Here is a 17196-nt window from a genome sequence, read left to right on the forward strand (position 1 = left end):
TGCTAAGAAGTAATGGAGGGCTTCCCTGGTGGTGCAATGGTTGGAAGTCCGCCTGCCGATGCAGGGGACACGGGTTCGTGCCCCAGTCCGGGAGGATCCCACGTGGCGCGGAGCGGCTGGGCCCGTGAGCCATGGCTGCTGCGCCTGCGCGTCCGGAGCCTGTGCTCCGCAACGGGAGAGGCCAAAACAGTGAGAGGCCCGCGTACCAAAAAAAAAAAAAAAAAAAAAAAAAGAGAGAAGTAATGGAGGGGGACACAACCCCAGGGAATCAGAGAACTCAGCTTGTTCTCTGCCCTCGGATGCTGCGATCCAGTACAGCTCCAACTTTCGCTAGCTGTGTGACCCTGAGCACACCGCTCCTCCTCTCGGGTCCTCTGGTGCCCTACTCTAGAATAGGAGTAGTCACGCCTGTGCTACAAGGATGTGGTGGCGGTCTAATTGAGACCCCGAAAGTAGTGTAGGAGTGAGACTTCCAGAATGTCGTACAAGGAGCTTGATAAATCCTCTGCCCCCAAAACAGTGATAGAAATGGATACAGTTTTCAAAAACAACAACTTTGATACTCTGGAAATTGAGCAAGGGGATAACAGCAAATTGAGAAACATTTATTCAAGAGAAACTACTGGGCCTTTAAGAACAGTGGGAGTTTATGGCAATCATGGCCAAGACCCTTCCACTCCCCACTAAGCTCTGTCACTGCTGTGGTCCTACCAGGGCGAGGCAAGCTGTGAAAACCATCCACTTTGCTGCCAGGAGGGGTTCACTTACAAGGATCAAAGTAAGGGGAAATCCCACACCCAGGAGCACTGTCTTGGCAGCAAACAAATGGAGAAAGTCAATGGCACAGCTAGCCTAAGACTGTTATCCTGAGAGGGGCAAGCAATGGGCCAGTGACTAGCCACGTCCCTATAACAAGGAGATATAGGGAATGGGGCAGTCAGAGTGGGCCTTGAGAACCTCCCATATATTCCTGGCGATCTGGAAAGCTACACGCAGGCACCGGAGCGACTGAGAGAGCCTTGGGCATCTGAACAGCCCTACTGAAATATAAAGCCACGTGCACAGGCAGAAAACATGTGAAAGAGCCACACAGAAAGTAAAAGCTGTGGCACACTGTAAATGCCTGAATGTCGAATACATTTTCCAACCCACACAGAGTACTGTGAGAATTAGATAAAAGCTTCACAGATTCAGAACGTTTGACCACAACCTCTCCTGGCCACTAAGCTGTGCTGACACAGGGGCAGCTCTTGAGAAACCGCTGTTTATAATAAACACAAGAGTGAAACAAACTGAAAAGAGATGGCAGCAGCCTCACAACACGGAGGGGCCAGACTGCACAACCCTAGTTCAGGTAAGTTACCAAGGAACTGGGAAAAGAGCAGAGTTTAGAGATGCAGTTGTATGCTATTGAAAATGGCCAGCTTTCAAAAAAAAATCACAAGACACACAAAGAAATTGCAAAATGTGACCTATACTCAAGAAAACAAACCAACAAAAAGCAGTCAACAGAAACCCTCTGTGGGCTTGGAGGCTGGACTTAAAGACTCCTAAGCAGCTCTTACAATGCACATAATGTACTGAATATCATGCCTGGCACATGCTAAGTTTCAATAAGTACTAATAACTGGTGGAGGTTCTGAGGTTACAAGCCCCTCTTTGGCACTGTGATGACACCACGCTTCACCTTTACCATTCTAGGCTCCAATTGTGAGTCCTTCAATGTACCTGGGAGAAACCCGACTCACGCCTCCACCTGCAGAATCCTTTTGTGTCCTAGAATTTTGCACAGAGCTTTCTCTCCAATGTTCAATAAAAAGCACACACTCTGACATCTCACGTTAAGCTGAACATGCCAGACAAGCAGCGGAACACTCCAGGAGCCACAAAGAGCCACGGCTGGGAAGAGCTTCCCCAACTCAATCCTCAGCAGGTAGTGTGATGCAGGGAACCCACGTCTGTGGAGACAGATGCTCTCCTAGTAAACCATTTGGCTGCTGTCGGTACAGCACCTTCTCCAGGAAACCCACACCATGACCCAATGGCTGCCATGTGTCTGGGCACCTACTATGCGCCAGGCACTCTGTTATGCCCTATCACATGTCGTCCCTGGTCATACAGCTATGAAGCATCATGGGGCACGGATCAATGGAAAGAGAGATGGCAGATACCAGGATTGGAACCAAAGTCTGTCTGACTCCAAGCCATATGCTTTTAACCACTGAAATCGCTCACTTACACACTGATCAAATCATTCCACAAGGGTGGGGACTATATCTCTGTTCTTTATAGGCTCAAGACTGTAAACAGAATGTCTGGTACAAGGCATAAACTATATGGACGAACGTATAAATAACACACACATATTTATGTAACTGGGTTGGTTAACACAGAATGGAAAAACATGTAGAGTTATTCAAACAGTAGACCCAAAGTGGAGGAGGACAGCAAGGTGAGAAAGGAAAGGATGAAGAATAAATTCCAGAGGGCTAAGGCTATGGAAGGCCCTGTAAAAATCGTTTCGAATCATGAGAACGGACAGCTCCCTCTCTCCCTACCCACACCCCTCCGTCCCAGTCACGGGCTCACGGGAGCCTCTCCCCAGCAGAAAAGGACTCTGAGACAAATTCAGAGGAGATCGGGAGTGTCTACCAGGGTCTAAGACGGAACAAGAGTGGCTGCCTTTGAGAAGACAGACTGGCATGCCTTCGGTGTGTTCAGATCAGGCCCCCAGGGACACAGATTTGGTTGGCTAAAATCAACCATCACTGTAGACTCAGGGGAAGAGGGTGGGCCCAGGGCTTTCCTATCGTGGATCAGGGAGACTCAGCGATTGCTGCCTCAGCAGCAGAGAGACTGAAGGGACCAGAATCTGGGAACGGAGCCAAGGTGAACCGAATGAGCTCTGCCGGGAACCTGCCTGAGCTCACTCTGGGAGGGCTTCAGCGTGGGTTAAGGCATAATCGTAACCAGATGGGATAAAGCGGGAGAGAGGAATGGGACCCACGATGGTTAGAGATGGGAGGCAGGGTCATTTTGGAGGCCGGAGCAGGTGCCTGGGTGTCTAGAAGAGAGACAGGAATCCTCAACGGCTGGAAGTCAGCGTGAGCACAGTGCTTCCTACAGAGGGCCACGGAACGGGCCGCGTGGACTTGACTTCCTTCATAACTGTGCTTAAGCCAGTTCAAATAATAACAATCTGGTCTTCAAAGCCATGCTCCTGCTGATGACCACCTGATAAAGCCCAGACTCTATGTCTACTAACAGTGACTGCGGTCTGGCCCCTGCCAACAACCTCAGACCCTTTTCTTGACACTTGGCAGCAGTTATGCTCCAGCCACGCTAGATTAGCCATGTAACCTCGTGACTCTGGGTCTCTGTACACGCTGTTCCCGAGGTGGCTTGCCCTGTACTCTTTCTCTTACTTAATTCCTCGAAATTGTCCCAGAAAGCTCAACTCAATCGTCATCTGCTCTCAGGTGTCTTCCCTGAATGTCCCACCCTCACCCCTGATGCAAAAATCTGAAGTTTTAGATGTGTTTCCTGGGGCATCCTAAAACTACCCCTCTGTCTGGAAATTACTCATTTTCATCTTTCTTCCCAACGAAGCTGTGTTCTGTTCGTTCCTGTCTCTCTGGCAGCTAGCACAGGGCCTGGTGCAAAGCAGGCACTTGGTTACAGTTGGATGGGATCAATAATAATTATTTTAAATTAACATCACGGATGGCACATTCTATACAAGACTTCACCGAATACTCTGTCTTCAAAAGGCTCCCGTTCCGAAGTCCTGTATGAACATGAAAAGATGCCCACCAGCCCTGACCATCGGAGAGCTGCAAATCAAAACCACAATGAGCTGCCACCTCCCACCTGTTAGGATAACTACTGCAAAACAAACAAACAGAACACCCAGAAAATAACAAACGTTGGCAAAGACGTGGAGAAACTGGAACCCTCGTTGGGGGGTATATAAAATGATGCAGCCATTACGGAAAACAGTTTGGAGGTTCCTCAAAAAATTAAACACAGGATCACCATATGATCCAGCCGCTCCACTTTGGGTATATACCCAAAAGAATCAAAAACAAGGTCTCAAAGAGGTATTTGTACACTGTGTTCATACAGGGTCATTCAGAATAGCCAAAAGGTGGAAGCAGTCCAAGTGTCCACTGAGAGAGGATGGCTAAACAAAATGCTGTACTACATAAACACAATGGAACAGTATTCAGCCTTAAAAGAAGGAAATTCTTCTTTTAAGAATGTGCTGCAACACGTGCTACAACATGGATGAACCTTGAGGACATCATACTGCGTGCAATAAGCCAGTTACAAAAGGACAAATACTACATGATTCCACTTATATGAGGTCCCTAGAGCAGTCAAATTCATTGAGACAGAAAGCAAAATGGTGGCTGCCAAGGGCTGGTTGGGGGGCGGGGGATGGGCAGTCAGTGTTCAATGAGGACAGTCTCAGTTTTGGAAAATGAAGAGTTCTGGAGATGGATGGATGGATCCATGGATGGATGGATGGCAGCGGTGGCTTCACAACAATATGAATGTACTTACGGTCACTATGCTTAAAAACGGTTAAGTACGCTTGAAAATGGTTAAGATGGTAAATTTTATGTTACGTGTTATTTTACCACAATAAACAGTAAAAAGCCCTATGTGAGGAATTTGAGAGCCTGAGTTCAAATCCCAGCTCTACCACTGCCCCACTGCCCGGCTGGGGGGTGACAGCCTCAGCTGCCTCTGCTGTAAAACGGGGATAATTCCCAGAGCAGGGAGGCTTTATCTACTGAGGGCTGTAACCTTTTCACATTACGCCTGATATTCTGTGATGAGGGTTTGTGCAACTGTGGTAAAAGGCACGCACTATTTTTGTTTCGGGAGCACAAAATATCCATCAGGGACCCTCCAAATGAGAGTACTTCACTTGGAAAGAGCCTTGTCTAAGCAGCACGTGCATGTTGGGCACACAGGGGATGCACCAAGGCCCATTTCACACCCCGACAATGAATGCCCTCTGCTGCTGTCTAGTGTCTAATGATAATATTGACCTTTTCTAGCTGTCAGACTTGTCTTATTAAATCCTGAGGTCTTAAATGCTTTGCACACAGAGGCTGACAGTTTGCCCACCCAAGCACGTGTTCATGTATAATTCATGGCATATCATGTTGCCTGGCAAATGAATATTTATCAGCTTTTTCATAAGAGGCAGGATGGCGTTTCCTTTTGTTGCTACCAAAATCCTATGCTGCAGCAAATGAAATTTGTGGGCAAATAAAAAGAGAATAAGAAGCAGCAAAAACTCCCAAGTCCATTCCACTTGTAATTTTCCACTTTCCGAGGCCTCCAGAGAGTGTATGGAGGTGGCTTCGGTCTGGCTACAAGAGAGAACTGCTGAGTCGTCCAGAATAGAAATGCCTCCATATGCTACCCCCACTGCCCCCGCAGAGAGCTCCCCCACGCCCCACTTCTGTGCTGTTTTCAACTGCAGAGGAGCCCAAGCCCCTTTCAATGGTTCCATTCCAGATGCTCTGAACGGAGATTAAGACTGGGGGGGACCTAGGATAAAGAACCCCAATGAAGCTTGGTACAGAGTGGCCGGTGGCACCAAGCCAGGCAGAGTTTCGTGCTCTCCAAGATGGGTTGGAGGGGATAGCCTTGCTCCACACCAGCTTGGGTCTGAGGTCCCCTCCCCACGGTGACTCAGGAGGGCCAGAGAGAAATGCCGCCTTGTCTGCAGGAGGTGGCCTGCACCCTGGCCCCTGTTGCAGAAAAGAGCCCAGAGAGCACTTAAGAATTGTGACTCTTTTCCCTCTTCTTGCCTCACAACTCTGAGCTCAGGCACGCACGGGCACACTCAGTTGGAGGGGGAGTTTCAACACGGTTGTGAATATCCAGTCTGTGTGGCTTGGCTGCCATCACTCTGACCTCGAAAGATGATGATGGTGCTGCTGATGCTGCTGACAGTAGTTCATATATAATGAGCCCTTAGTATATGCCGGGCCCTGCATCAAGCACATCAATTATACTATTACATACAATCCTCCAAATGCCCCGCTGGAGTTGGTATTATTGTTGTTCCCATTTTACAGATGAGGAAACTGAGGCAGAAAGATGGATTCACTCGTTTAAGTTCACACAGCCCCAGCTGGGAGTCAACTGCAGGTCTGTTTGACTCTGGAGCCCAGGCTTTCTCAAAAGCACTCCCTGGAATCAAGAAATTTGGGTTCAAGGACAAAACCCATGAATGCTCGGCTGTGTGGCCTCAAGGGAATCATTCATCTCCATGAGCCTACGTCTCCTCATTTATAAAAGAGAGGTAATAGCTCTTGTCTTGCAGGTCTGTTGTGAGGATGCACTAGCGCTTTGCAAATTCTCAAGAGCTCTATCATCATTGATTAGCCGGTGTCCGTTCTCAATAGAAACATTTACCGAGGCTTTGGCACTAGGGGTGAAGACTTCCGGCTCCAGAAGTTTACAGAAGAGATGGAGAGAGGAGATACCCAGGGGCAGAAATAACAAGGTTAGGTACCTAACCTGGAATTCATTCATTCATCCAATGGGAAATTTATCGAACACCTGCTGTGAGCTAGAGAACACACAGGCAATCTGTGTATAATTTCAGATAACGATAAGTGCTATGCAACTATTGAAACAAGATGATGTGATGGAGAATAGCATCTGAGCCAAGATCTGAATAGCAAGATGACAATGACACTGGCCAGGTGAGGACTGGGGAGAAAAGTGCTCCAGGCAGAGGGGACAGTTAGTGCAAAGGCCCTGAGGGGGAGTGTTTGGGACCATAGAGCCCTCTTTTCATAGACCGTATCTCAGGGTGCTGGTACTGAGTGGAACACTCCTATGCGTGGTAATGATGACTTTTTTTTTTTTTGCGGTACGCGGGCCTCTCACTGTCGTGGCCTCTCCCGTTGCGGAGCACAGGCTCCGGACGCGCAGGCTCAGCGGCCACGGCTCACGGGGCCCAGCCGCTCCGCGGCACGTGGGATCTTCCCGGACCAGGGCACGAACCCGTGTCCCCTGCATCGGCAGACAGACTCTCAACCACTGTGCCACCAGGGAAGCCCGGAATGAAGACTTTTCATCTTGCTAGGAGCCCTCCTGGCTGGCACCTGGCTCTTTTCGTGGCTCTAATTCTTTCCCTGCACTTCCTCATGCAGGGTTTCAGAAGGACCATTCTCACCGTCATCTCAGCCCCCAAGGCCCAGCTCTCGGATCCCAGCCGCCCCAGCTGCCCCCGGGGCCGTCCCCTACGGAGCAGAAGCATTGGGGCCTCCACCTCCCCATCACCTGGCTCCACATACCTTCTTCTCATCCACTCTCTCGGGGGCCGACATGAGCTTCTTCATGAGCAGAGGGTCCAGCACCTGAAATCTTCGGCGGAACTGAGTGAGCCCCATGTGGTCAGCGTAGCCTGGGGTGGGGGGAGCAGAACAAAGGATCCAAATGAGAAGCCCAGCCCAGGGGTCCAGGGGTCCGCTCCCAGCCCTGCTACCATTGTGTGCCCTCACGTCCTGGGGCCTCAGTTTCCCCATTTGCTAATTTAAGAAATTGGGTTCAATCAGCATTTCCCAACTGCATTCCCCAGAACAAGGACCCTACAAAAGGCTCCAATGGAAGTTTGAAAAAGCTGCCCCCTCATCTGCCTCTCAGAAGGTCGCAGGCTGTGGGAGCACTGACATCAAAGGCTCCAGACCCTCTGCAGGGAAGATGCCCTGATTAGCTTCGCTTAACCCACAGTTCTCCAAACCTGTTGGACCATGGAAAAAAAATTTTTTTGGTTCAATACTTTTTACCGCCCCACAGACTGCATGTGGGAAATGCTGCATCAGACGCATGTTAAATCTAACATGTAGGATGGACACAGCTGCACCCTTCTGTGTGGAAACTGGGAAGTGGCATCTGAAAAGCTACTGAGAGAGGGTGATGCTCGAGCTGGCCTTTGAAGGGGCCATGAGAGTGTGCCAGAGGGTTTGGTGTGGAAGGAAGTCCAGGCAGAGGGAGAGCCACAGCAGGAAAATACAAGGTTTGTTTCACAGTCACAGCAAAAGCAGTTACTGAGCTTTTATGTGTGCAAGACACTAGGAAAACAACTTCCTTGTGTTACAGACACTCTGGGGACTGTATTACACCCATTATATAGATTGGAAATTGAGGCCCACAGAGTTCAAGTCATGCAGCCCAGGGTGAAGTCAACCCTAACTCTCCCAGATGGGATCCAAACCCAGACAACGATGAAAACGAATCCAGTGGAGAGTAACGAACAATGAGGTCAAAGACAAGCAGGGACTGGGTCCCCAAGGAACTTGAAATCAAATTCCAGACCTCGAAGCTTGGACTTCATCCTGGATACAAGGGCTGTGGTAGATCCTCAGGTGCCTTAAAAAGACCCCTCAAGTGGCTGGATGGGAGAAGGTCTGGTGAAATCTCACTCCATTTTGAGACTTCACTTTACAAATAAGCCAAATGCACAAACCATGAGGAAGAGTCACGGTGGGTACATGTGGCAAATCCATGAAGCCTTCCTGGGGGAAGAGGAGGGTTCCAGGTCAGGTTGGAAGGATGCTGACCGCACAGAGACCTGGGGGCTGGGAGGTTACAGGCCTGTCCTTCTGAGTCAGACTTACTTGGGTTCATATCTCACATCTGCCCTGATTAGCCCTCTGACCAGAGACAAATGACCCTATCTCTTTGAGATTCAAGTTCTTCACTCATCAGATGAGAGTAATAAGATCTCCTGTCACACAGTCACGATGAAGATTAAATCCAATGATGATTGTAGTACTGCGTTGGCCAAAAAGTTCGTTCAGGTTTTGCTGTGCCACCCCGAATGAACTTTCTGGCCAACCCAATAAAGGAGGCTAATGTGTTCTGAGCACTTTCCCAGGTCCAGGCACTTTTCTGTTATTCCCTTATTAATTCATCAACCCACTCGACAGCTCTCTGAGACCTGAGCTATCACAGGAGATAAAAGGCAGGCGGACCTGCCAGTGTCAGCCACAGTCAAGCCCAGGCCAACTGGCTCCAGAGTCTGACCTGTGCCCACCAGTCTGCCCCATATGTAACGTCTGCTAGGCATTTACTCTCCTCCAGGCATCGTGCTAAGGGCTTTGGGAGAACAACATCAATTAGTATGCGGAACCGCAGCGCCCAGCACATCATAGGTACCTGAGAAACAGCACATGTACGTGTGCATCATGCGTGCACGTGTATACGAATTCAGGCACACCTGACATGTTGCAGGTTCAGTTCCAGACCACTGCAACAAATCAAACATCGCAATAAAGCATCCCCCAAACTTTCTGGTTTCCCAGTGCGTATAAAAGTTATCTTTAGACTATACTATATTCTTTTTTTTTTCAATGTTAAACTCATCTTTTAAAAAATATTTATTTATCTATTTATTTTGGCTGCGCCGGGTCTTAGTTGCAGCACGCAGGATCTTTGTTGCGGCATGCGCGCGGGAACTAGCTCCCTGACCCGGGATCAAAGCCGGGCCCCCTGCACTGGGAGCATGGAGTCTTACCCACTGCACCACCAGGGAAGTCCCTAGACTATACTGTATTCTATTAAGCATGCAATACCATTACTTCTAAAAAACAATGTACATACTTTAATTTAAAAAAACTTTATTACTAGTATCTTCCTGTTGAATTTTACAATTACTTCATTTTATTTTTACTAAAGGGTATTAATTGAATAAGTAAATTGATACACTATAATTCTATGTTTTTATAAAAATAAATTTAAAAAATTTTTAAAATACTTTATTACTAAAAAATACTAATCGTCATCTCAGCCCTCAGCGAGTTGTAAATTTTTGCTGGTGGTGGGTTGGAAACATTGCAAGAATTGCCAAAATGTGACACAAAGACACAAAGTGAGCAAATGCTGTAGGAAAAAGCGGTGACAACAGACTGGCTTGACACAGGGTTACCCACAAGCCTTCGGTTTGTAAAAAAGTGCACTCTCTGTGAAGCGCAATAAAGCAAAGCACAATAAAACAACGTCTTTTCGGGTGTACGTTACGTGTGCACAGATTCCAAATCATAAATGTGATACATGTGTATGGATCTTTGAATGCTTGTAAATACTGCTTGTATGGTGTGAGACAGAAGTGACTCAGAGCAGAAGACAATGAGGAGGGCTTCCCTGGTGCTGCAGTGGTTAAGAATCTGCCTGCCAACGCAGGGTACGTGGGTTTGAGCCCTGGTCCGGGAAGATCCCATATGCCGCAGAGCCACCAAGCCCGTGCGCCACACCTACTGAGCCCGCACGCATACTGCGCATGCTCCGCAACAAGAGAAGCCACCACAACGAGAAGCCCGCGTGCTGCAACGAAGAGTAGCCCCTGCTCGCCACAACTAGAGAAAGCCTGCACAGCAATGAAGACCCAATGCAGCCAGAAATAAATTAATTTTTTTTAAAAAAAACCAAGAAAACAATGAGGAAATGAACCAGGTCTGGGAGACAGAAATTTGGGAAGCTGTATCACGAGACTTCAACCCTTCACTGAGCTGGAACCTCCCTCTGAGTCGGGCGGCGCTGAGAACGCAGAGGGCGGACCCGCAGGGAGGAAGGGGACACTGGCCCGTGCCTGCGCGCAGGGACTCTAACCCACGGGCCAGGGAGCCTCCCGCCGGCGGGGCACAGTCGATCAGCCACGGGCTGTGACCACCTCGCTCCTCCCGTGCGACAGTATCTGTCTTCCGGTGCCTGTGGTTGCGTGGACCGGTGGGAAAGTCAATGTGACGCTGAAGGGAGCAAGGGGCTCATCTTTGCTTCCAGCTGCTCCCGGCTTCTCCGTCAACTACCTCATGCCCAGGGTTCCGTATTAACGCGGTGGGAGGACACGGGGGCAGCGACCACAAGCTGAGGTGTCAGTGACCACAGGAGTATTAAACAAATGGGTGCCCACCCAGACTCCCCGCCAACCCTGCCGCCCCATCCGCTGACTTCGCCGGAGCTGTTTCTGGCAAGGAGGGGAACCCAGGCGGTGGCCTATGGGGTCTCAGAGGCAGAAGAGAATGGGAAATTTTCAGATCAAACTCAACTCGTAAGATGAGCTAATGGGGGAACCCTGTGCACGCTTGCTTTCTCGAACACAGGCCTGACACTTCGTTCCTTTGGCTGAGACCCCTCATTCCCCTATCACTCCATCATCTCCTCAGCTGGACCCTGGAAAGCCAAACTTCCAAAGACAGCACTCACAGGCTGTCTCTCCTGGTGGCTCCGCCCCTCATCTCCCACAATCCCCCACTCATTTTGAACCCGATTCCCTGAAAACCAAGGCTCCGCCATGCCTCCCTGCCTTTGCATACGGTGATCCCTCGACCAAGCTTTTCCTCACCCTGCACCGGCCAAAGGTGAGCTACCTGCTTCTTTCCAAGACTCAACTAAGACATTATCTCCTCCAGGAGGTCTTCCCGGTCTCCCTGCTTCCTCCTCTGGGCATCCCCATGTGACACACGCCCTGGTCCCATCATGGACCAAGCTTGTTTCCACACGGATCTCCCAAACCAGGCTGAGTGTCTTGAAGACCAAATATTAATCGTTGTGGAAATTTCACCCTCCGCTCCAAGGCAAATGCCCCTGAGATGTTTGTTGTTGAAAGGAAGATGAGTAAGACCCATCCATGGCCATCCAGGAGTTCACAACTAAGTCAGGAAATAAGATGGGCTTTGGACTCAAAGAGACCTCGGCATAAACCTAGGCTCTGGCGCATCCCGCTGTGTGACCCTAAGCAAGTCCCTTCTCCTCCCTGAGCTTCAGTTTCTTCATCTGTAAAATGGGGTAATCATAGCTCCCCCCTCACAGGGTTGCTGGGCAGTTTCGACGGGGTGCTGCGTGGAGAGCTCCTGGCACACAGCTGATGCTCCTGTCCCTCGGCTGCCACTGGTCCAGGCGCGCGTCCCAGGAGTCAGAGACAAGGCGCTCGCTCCCAGGCTGCCTCTTACCTGCCCTGTGCAGGCGCAGCGCCTCCACGATGTAGGACCCTGCAAGCTGCACCCTCAGGGCCGGGATGTCCAAGGGCAGGGACCCGCCTGCCCCGGGCTTGTCTCTACCAGGCTGCGGTGGAGTCAGAGACCCCTGCCCGCCTCTGCTCTCCACCACTGGGCTCGGCACCAGACAGTGGATGAAGTGTAACTGAGACCGTCTGAGCACGCTGATCAACGCATCCTAGGACAGAGAGGAGACGGGGTCGCGGTCAGGCCCAGGGTGAGACAAACAGGGGTCTGAACATTCCCCAAATGTATATGCAGTCTGGCCTGGGCATCTCTGTGGGGCCCCTATGTCCTACACCAAGGACCTCCTATCCATGGCCTGATTCGTGCTCATGAGAAATAAAGGACCTTTATAACAACCCTTATTATAACAGATGGAGAAATTGGGACATGGAGAGGACAAGCGAGCGGCCTAAGGCCGCATGGACCACTAGCCGAAATTTCCAGTATAATATGCTACGAGTCATTTCTTCAAACCAATCCTTCCCACATCCCACCCTCCTGAGCTCAGCCTGACCACTTGTTTTTGGATCAAGGTGTCCAGGTAACATCTTTACAGCCAGTGCTGGGTCCTGCTGCCTCCCCCATGGAGAGCCCAGAGGTAAACATGCAGGCCTGCGAGAGGTGAGGAAGGCAGGCGGGGCTGGTCTGGCTGTGACATTTGTCACCTTGGTCAAGAGGGCAACTGTGGTTCCTGCAAACTTCCTGAAGCTGCTTAAGTTAAACCAAGGAGCTGAGGCTTTGGCCTCAGACTTGGACGGATCACTTTCCACCAAGTTTCTTTGCTTCCCTGAGCCTCGGTCTCTTCCTTGGTGAAACGTGGGTGTTGCCCGCCCCTTCAGGCTTGCTGGGGAGCTCAGAGGTGATGTGGGTGGAGGCGGGCAGTGAGGCCACGACTCCACGGGGACAGGGCCCCCACTCACCATCTGCAGCTTGATCTGGGAGCACGGGGCCTTCCTCTTCACCGCGGCCAAGGTGCTGGCAAACGTCCTCCTCACCGTGCAGTTCCTCTGCTGGGCCTGCTGGGAGGTGCCCTCCAGGCCGGCCACGGCCCGGCACACAGGGGACAGCTTGGCCCGGGACTGGAACAGGCCCCTCAGCTCCTCCCTGGCAGGTAGGAGGGGAAAGAGAGAGGTGCTTCAGGGGGCTCACAGGGTGGAGTGAAGGGGACTCCCCTTGCCTCCTGCTAATCTGCCTCCTGAACCCTCCCCTCAAATCACACCCTAACTGCCTACTCCGTTCATGGTCCCTTCTGCCGCACGAGCCTTTGCTCGGTGACAAATGTAAGCCCCTTCCTCCATGCCTCTCTCCCTCCCCTGACCTCAGAGCAGCTTTCCTTCTACTGGACATTTCCGTCACTTACGTACCTGCAGGAATTCTACCCCGCCTGCACTTCCTTAGAGGGCAAAATCATCTCGGTCATCCCGAGAACAGGTCCAGTACACAGCAGGTACTTACTGTGCTTGTTGGCGAACAGACAGCCTGAGCACCAGGCAGACCCTACTGCGCCCTAGGAGGAAGCGGGGGCCCAGAGGAGGGCCCGTGCCTCTCTGCTCGCACCAGCCCATCCCCTCCAGTGGACACCTGCGGGCACCTTCCATCGCTCCCTGCAAGTCCAGGCCCCACCCCGGTCCCAGCCCTCAAGACCCATTATCCACCCGCCTCTACGCCTACCCGACTGTCCAGTGTTAAGGAAATGAGTCTTGCCAGATGCACCAAGGGTGCTGAGGGTGGTTAGATCCATGGCAGAGCACACAGACCAACAATGGCTTGAATACACTCACGTTGAAATAAAAATCTGGGGAGGGAGCAGTGGGGGGCGTGGAGCCCCTGGAAGCAGCAGCCCTGAGAGCGAAGGATGTCGGCACCGAGCCCTGGTACAGGGAGAGAAGGTCGGGCCCACAGCCCTGACCCCTGCACGAGGACTGCCCCATCTGTGGGGTTGGGAGACCTGACTTCTGGGCTCCAATTCACTTTGTGCCTTGGGCGGTCACTTGTCCTCTTTGGACCTCCACTCCGTATATATGAAGCGAAAGCTGAGTGGGCATGAGAACCTCCTGGGAAGCCCCACCTGAGAAACTAGATGGGCCCAGGAATGAGACAGCGACACCAGCAGTCCTGGTGCACCAGCGACCTTGGCTGCAGAACCACATGCCAAGAAAAAGCACCGTGTGCTCTCAAAATCACCAACGCTTGGCTCTCAAGCCTGCAAGACACCCTGCTGGGATTTACCTGCAACCTGCCGTGCTCTCTCACCTGCAAGCACACGTTGCTCCTTTTTCCCAGAACATCCCCCACTCACCAGGCCATCTGATCAACCAAGGTGTGCCTGCCCTTCCCTAACCCTACACCCCTCACTCAGCTTGAGCCATGGGATTTTAGAGCAGAAGGGAAATTTACAAGGCCCCAAGACGTGTGCTGAGGGCCAGCTAAGAACCAGGCTCCTTAATAAGCCATCTGTTATGTTACATCACCAAAGCCTGACAGCACACGTGTAAGCTTGGCAGCATCATTCCCATTTCTCAGACTGTGAAACTGTGACCCAGCTCACGCAGTTTGAAAAAGGCAAAAGCAGCATTTGTACATTTGCCTGACTCCAGAGCTGTGCAACATGGCCTTGCCCAACAAACCCTTACGTCATGGTGGAGAAAGCGCGAAACCCAGAGGAGGGAAAGGGACTGGCCACAGGCACCCAGGTGACACTGCGCAGGGCTGGGACTTGACCCAGGTCTGCTGGCTCCCCACACAGCCCTCCATGTGCTCGTTATCCTTCCTTCTGCCCCATCCCCTGACTTGATCTCTCTCCAGGAGCTGTGCGCCCCTGAGCGCCCCCAGATACAGGCTTTCCAATCAACTCTGACCACCTAGACCCAAATTGTATCCCGGCTCTGCCACTTTTTTTTTTTTTTGCTGTGTGGTCAAAGGTGAACCACTTGGCCTCCTGGGGCCTCAGTTTTCTCATCTATAAAATGGGCCCAGGTATACAGCTGTTTAAGAATTTAAAAGATGCTTATAAAGCGTTCACCCCGATGCCAGGTGCATAGCAGGTGGTTAGTAAATGTTGTGGTCTGAGCTTCACTCATGCACGCACGCACGCACGCACACACACACACACACACACGACAAGCATTTCCCAATAGCTCTTTGAAGTCAATGCAGTCCTCTGCTAGCACTTCTGAGCAGAGCAGTCAAGAAATGCAGTGAGCTTTTTTTAATGCTACAAAACATTATCACTTTGGTTTTACGACCCCCTAGTTTGAAGATGTCCGTAAAAGTCCTTCCAGTCACATCATCTACCAGATACTTAATGAAAGGCCAGAGCCAAAATAAGAAGTCACAGCTTCCTAGCTTTTGTTCCACTTCCCCAGAAGGCCGGCTTTTCTCGTCAGCTGGACTCAGGCTGGCCCTGGGAGACGCTGAACTGCTCCTATTTGAGTACGGGTCTTTGCGTCATTAGGGAGGGTTTCCTGTACTGCTCTCCATCACTGGGTTGCTGTGACTTCATGGCCCCAGCACCTTGAATGCCCCGGCCCGTCCCCAGCCCTGGCCAGGCTCACCTCTTCGACTGCTGCAGGACCTGGGGGGCATCCAGAGCCGAAAGATTAGGCTTGGCCCTGTGGAGCCAGCCCGTGAGGTCATAGCGCACGGGGTCGTGTCCCAGCTGGTGGGCGATCTCGCACTGCAGGGGCTGCTCACAGGTCCGGAGGGCAGAGGTCCCTGAAAGCAGATACAGGGCATGAGTCTTGGGACCTGGTGGGGACACTCTGTCATCACTTGGCATCACTGAGAACACGCTTTTCCCATTTTACTATGTTCCAACCTAGCTGAAGCTACCAGTTCTGGGCACCCATACTTCCCCTGCTTTGTGTATTTATGTGCATTACATCCAAACTCGATTCTGTACCTCCTTGCTTTCTTAAATCCAGGATACCTGTTTATCCCAACTACCATCAGCACACACAATCTCCATGATTTTTGCCATACCCATGTATCACCTGGGCTGTTATTTACTTAATGTTTTCTTTCAATCGACTCACATTTTTACCAGTAAAATGTATTTATACAGAAGCATTATACTGCAGACTTGGTGTGCCAGCCATATTTATTTTCCAGTATTTGTGGAAATAAATACACCATTATTAAATATTTTGAAAATATGTGTGCCTACCACCTGAAATTGTCTTGAATACCAGCTACCAAATAAATGCACAGCATATTCTTGGGAGATGCTGGCGGACACCTGGTTCCAAGGGACAGAGCGGGAGAAACAAATGGGCGTGGAGTTGAGAAGACCTGTGCTCCAATCCTGACTTGACCATTTATTACAGTGGGACAGAGGCCAAGCCACCTACATCTCTGAGCCTCAGTCTCCTCCTCTCCAAAATGTGGATTAAACAGTACATGTCTCCCAGGGTGGCATAAGGTCTGAAGGAGATAAGCTGTGTGAAGTCCTTTGGTGGGGCGCCAGAGCAGTCAGTCAGGAAGCAGCAGTGGTGGGTGTCACTGCCATTTCCTGCACTGAAACTTTTGCTGATGTTCTGGAATCACAAAACGTTGACCTTCACATTCCCAGAGCCCAGCATCATGGTTGGCACATGACTGGAGTCTGGAAGTGCTTGTGGAATGAATGAATGAATGGATGGATGAATGAATGAATGAATGAATTCCTGATCATTTTTCATATCACTCTCATTGCAGTGATGCTCTCAGGCTAAGTAATGGCTCCAGACCAATTATTATCAGAAGGGGTAGTACCATCTCAGTTCTTGTATCTACTCTGAATGACCTTTCTACATTTTCTCACCCCGTGATTGTCAATGGGCCAACACGTATCTAGGATCTCGACTGCCTCCCTTAAATCTTAATTTGCTTCCTCTACACTTCACCGAGCTAAGAAATGAAGGACCTGCGTTTCTCAGAACTCTGCACAAAATAAACAGCGTTTCTCAGAACTCTGCACAAAATAAACAAAGTCCGAGAGTCTTCAGGTTCTGATAAGTAAGGGGCATGGATTCTGCCGTCTGTTTGGCTGCTTGGAAATTCTTTGTGCTCACTTCCTGGATCTCCTCTACGTTCTGGATCATTAAAGTTCCCAGAAAGGCACACTTCTGGTTAAGCGAAGTATCACTGCGTCAAGAGCGACCCACGAGCCCTTCAGAGTCGT

At 50.6% G+C, this 17196-nt stretch overlaps 1 protein-coding gene across 14 annotated transcripts in view; it reads right to left on the bottom strand.

The window, feature by feature from the left end:
• Positions 1 to 17196, bottom strand: part of MYO18B (myosin XVIIIB) — a 239503-nt gene that overhangs the window by 148693 nt on the left and 73614 nt on the right. For all 14 annotated transcript variants that reach the window (XR_010836953.1, XR_010836954.1, XR_010836950.1 and 11 more), the window contains 4 exons: positions 15590 to 15749; positions 12956 to 13139; positions 11985 to 12207; positions 7332 to 7441 (listed from right to left, as the gene is read on the bottom strand). Coding sequence is in view for 7 of the 14 variants with exons in the window: in XM_067015387.1 (XP_066871488.1) it covers positions 7332 to 7441; positions 11985 to 12207; positions 12956 to 13139; positions 15590 to 15749 (677 nt within the window). In the remaining 7 variants the exon portion in view is untranslated. The remainder of the gene's footprint in view (positions 1 to 7331; positions 7442 to 11984; positions 12208 to 12955; positions 13140 to 15589; positions 15750 to 17196) is intronic.

This window comes from Kogia breviceps, chromosome 15 (assembly GCF_026419965.1).
Source record: "Kogia breviceps isolate mKogBre1 chromosome 15, mKogBre1 haplotype 1, whole genome shotgun sequence".
Classification (NCBI taxonomy): Eukaryota; Metazoa; Chordata; class Mammalia; order Artiodactyla; family Physeteridae; genus Kogia; species Kogia breviceps.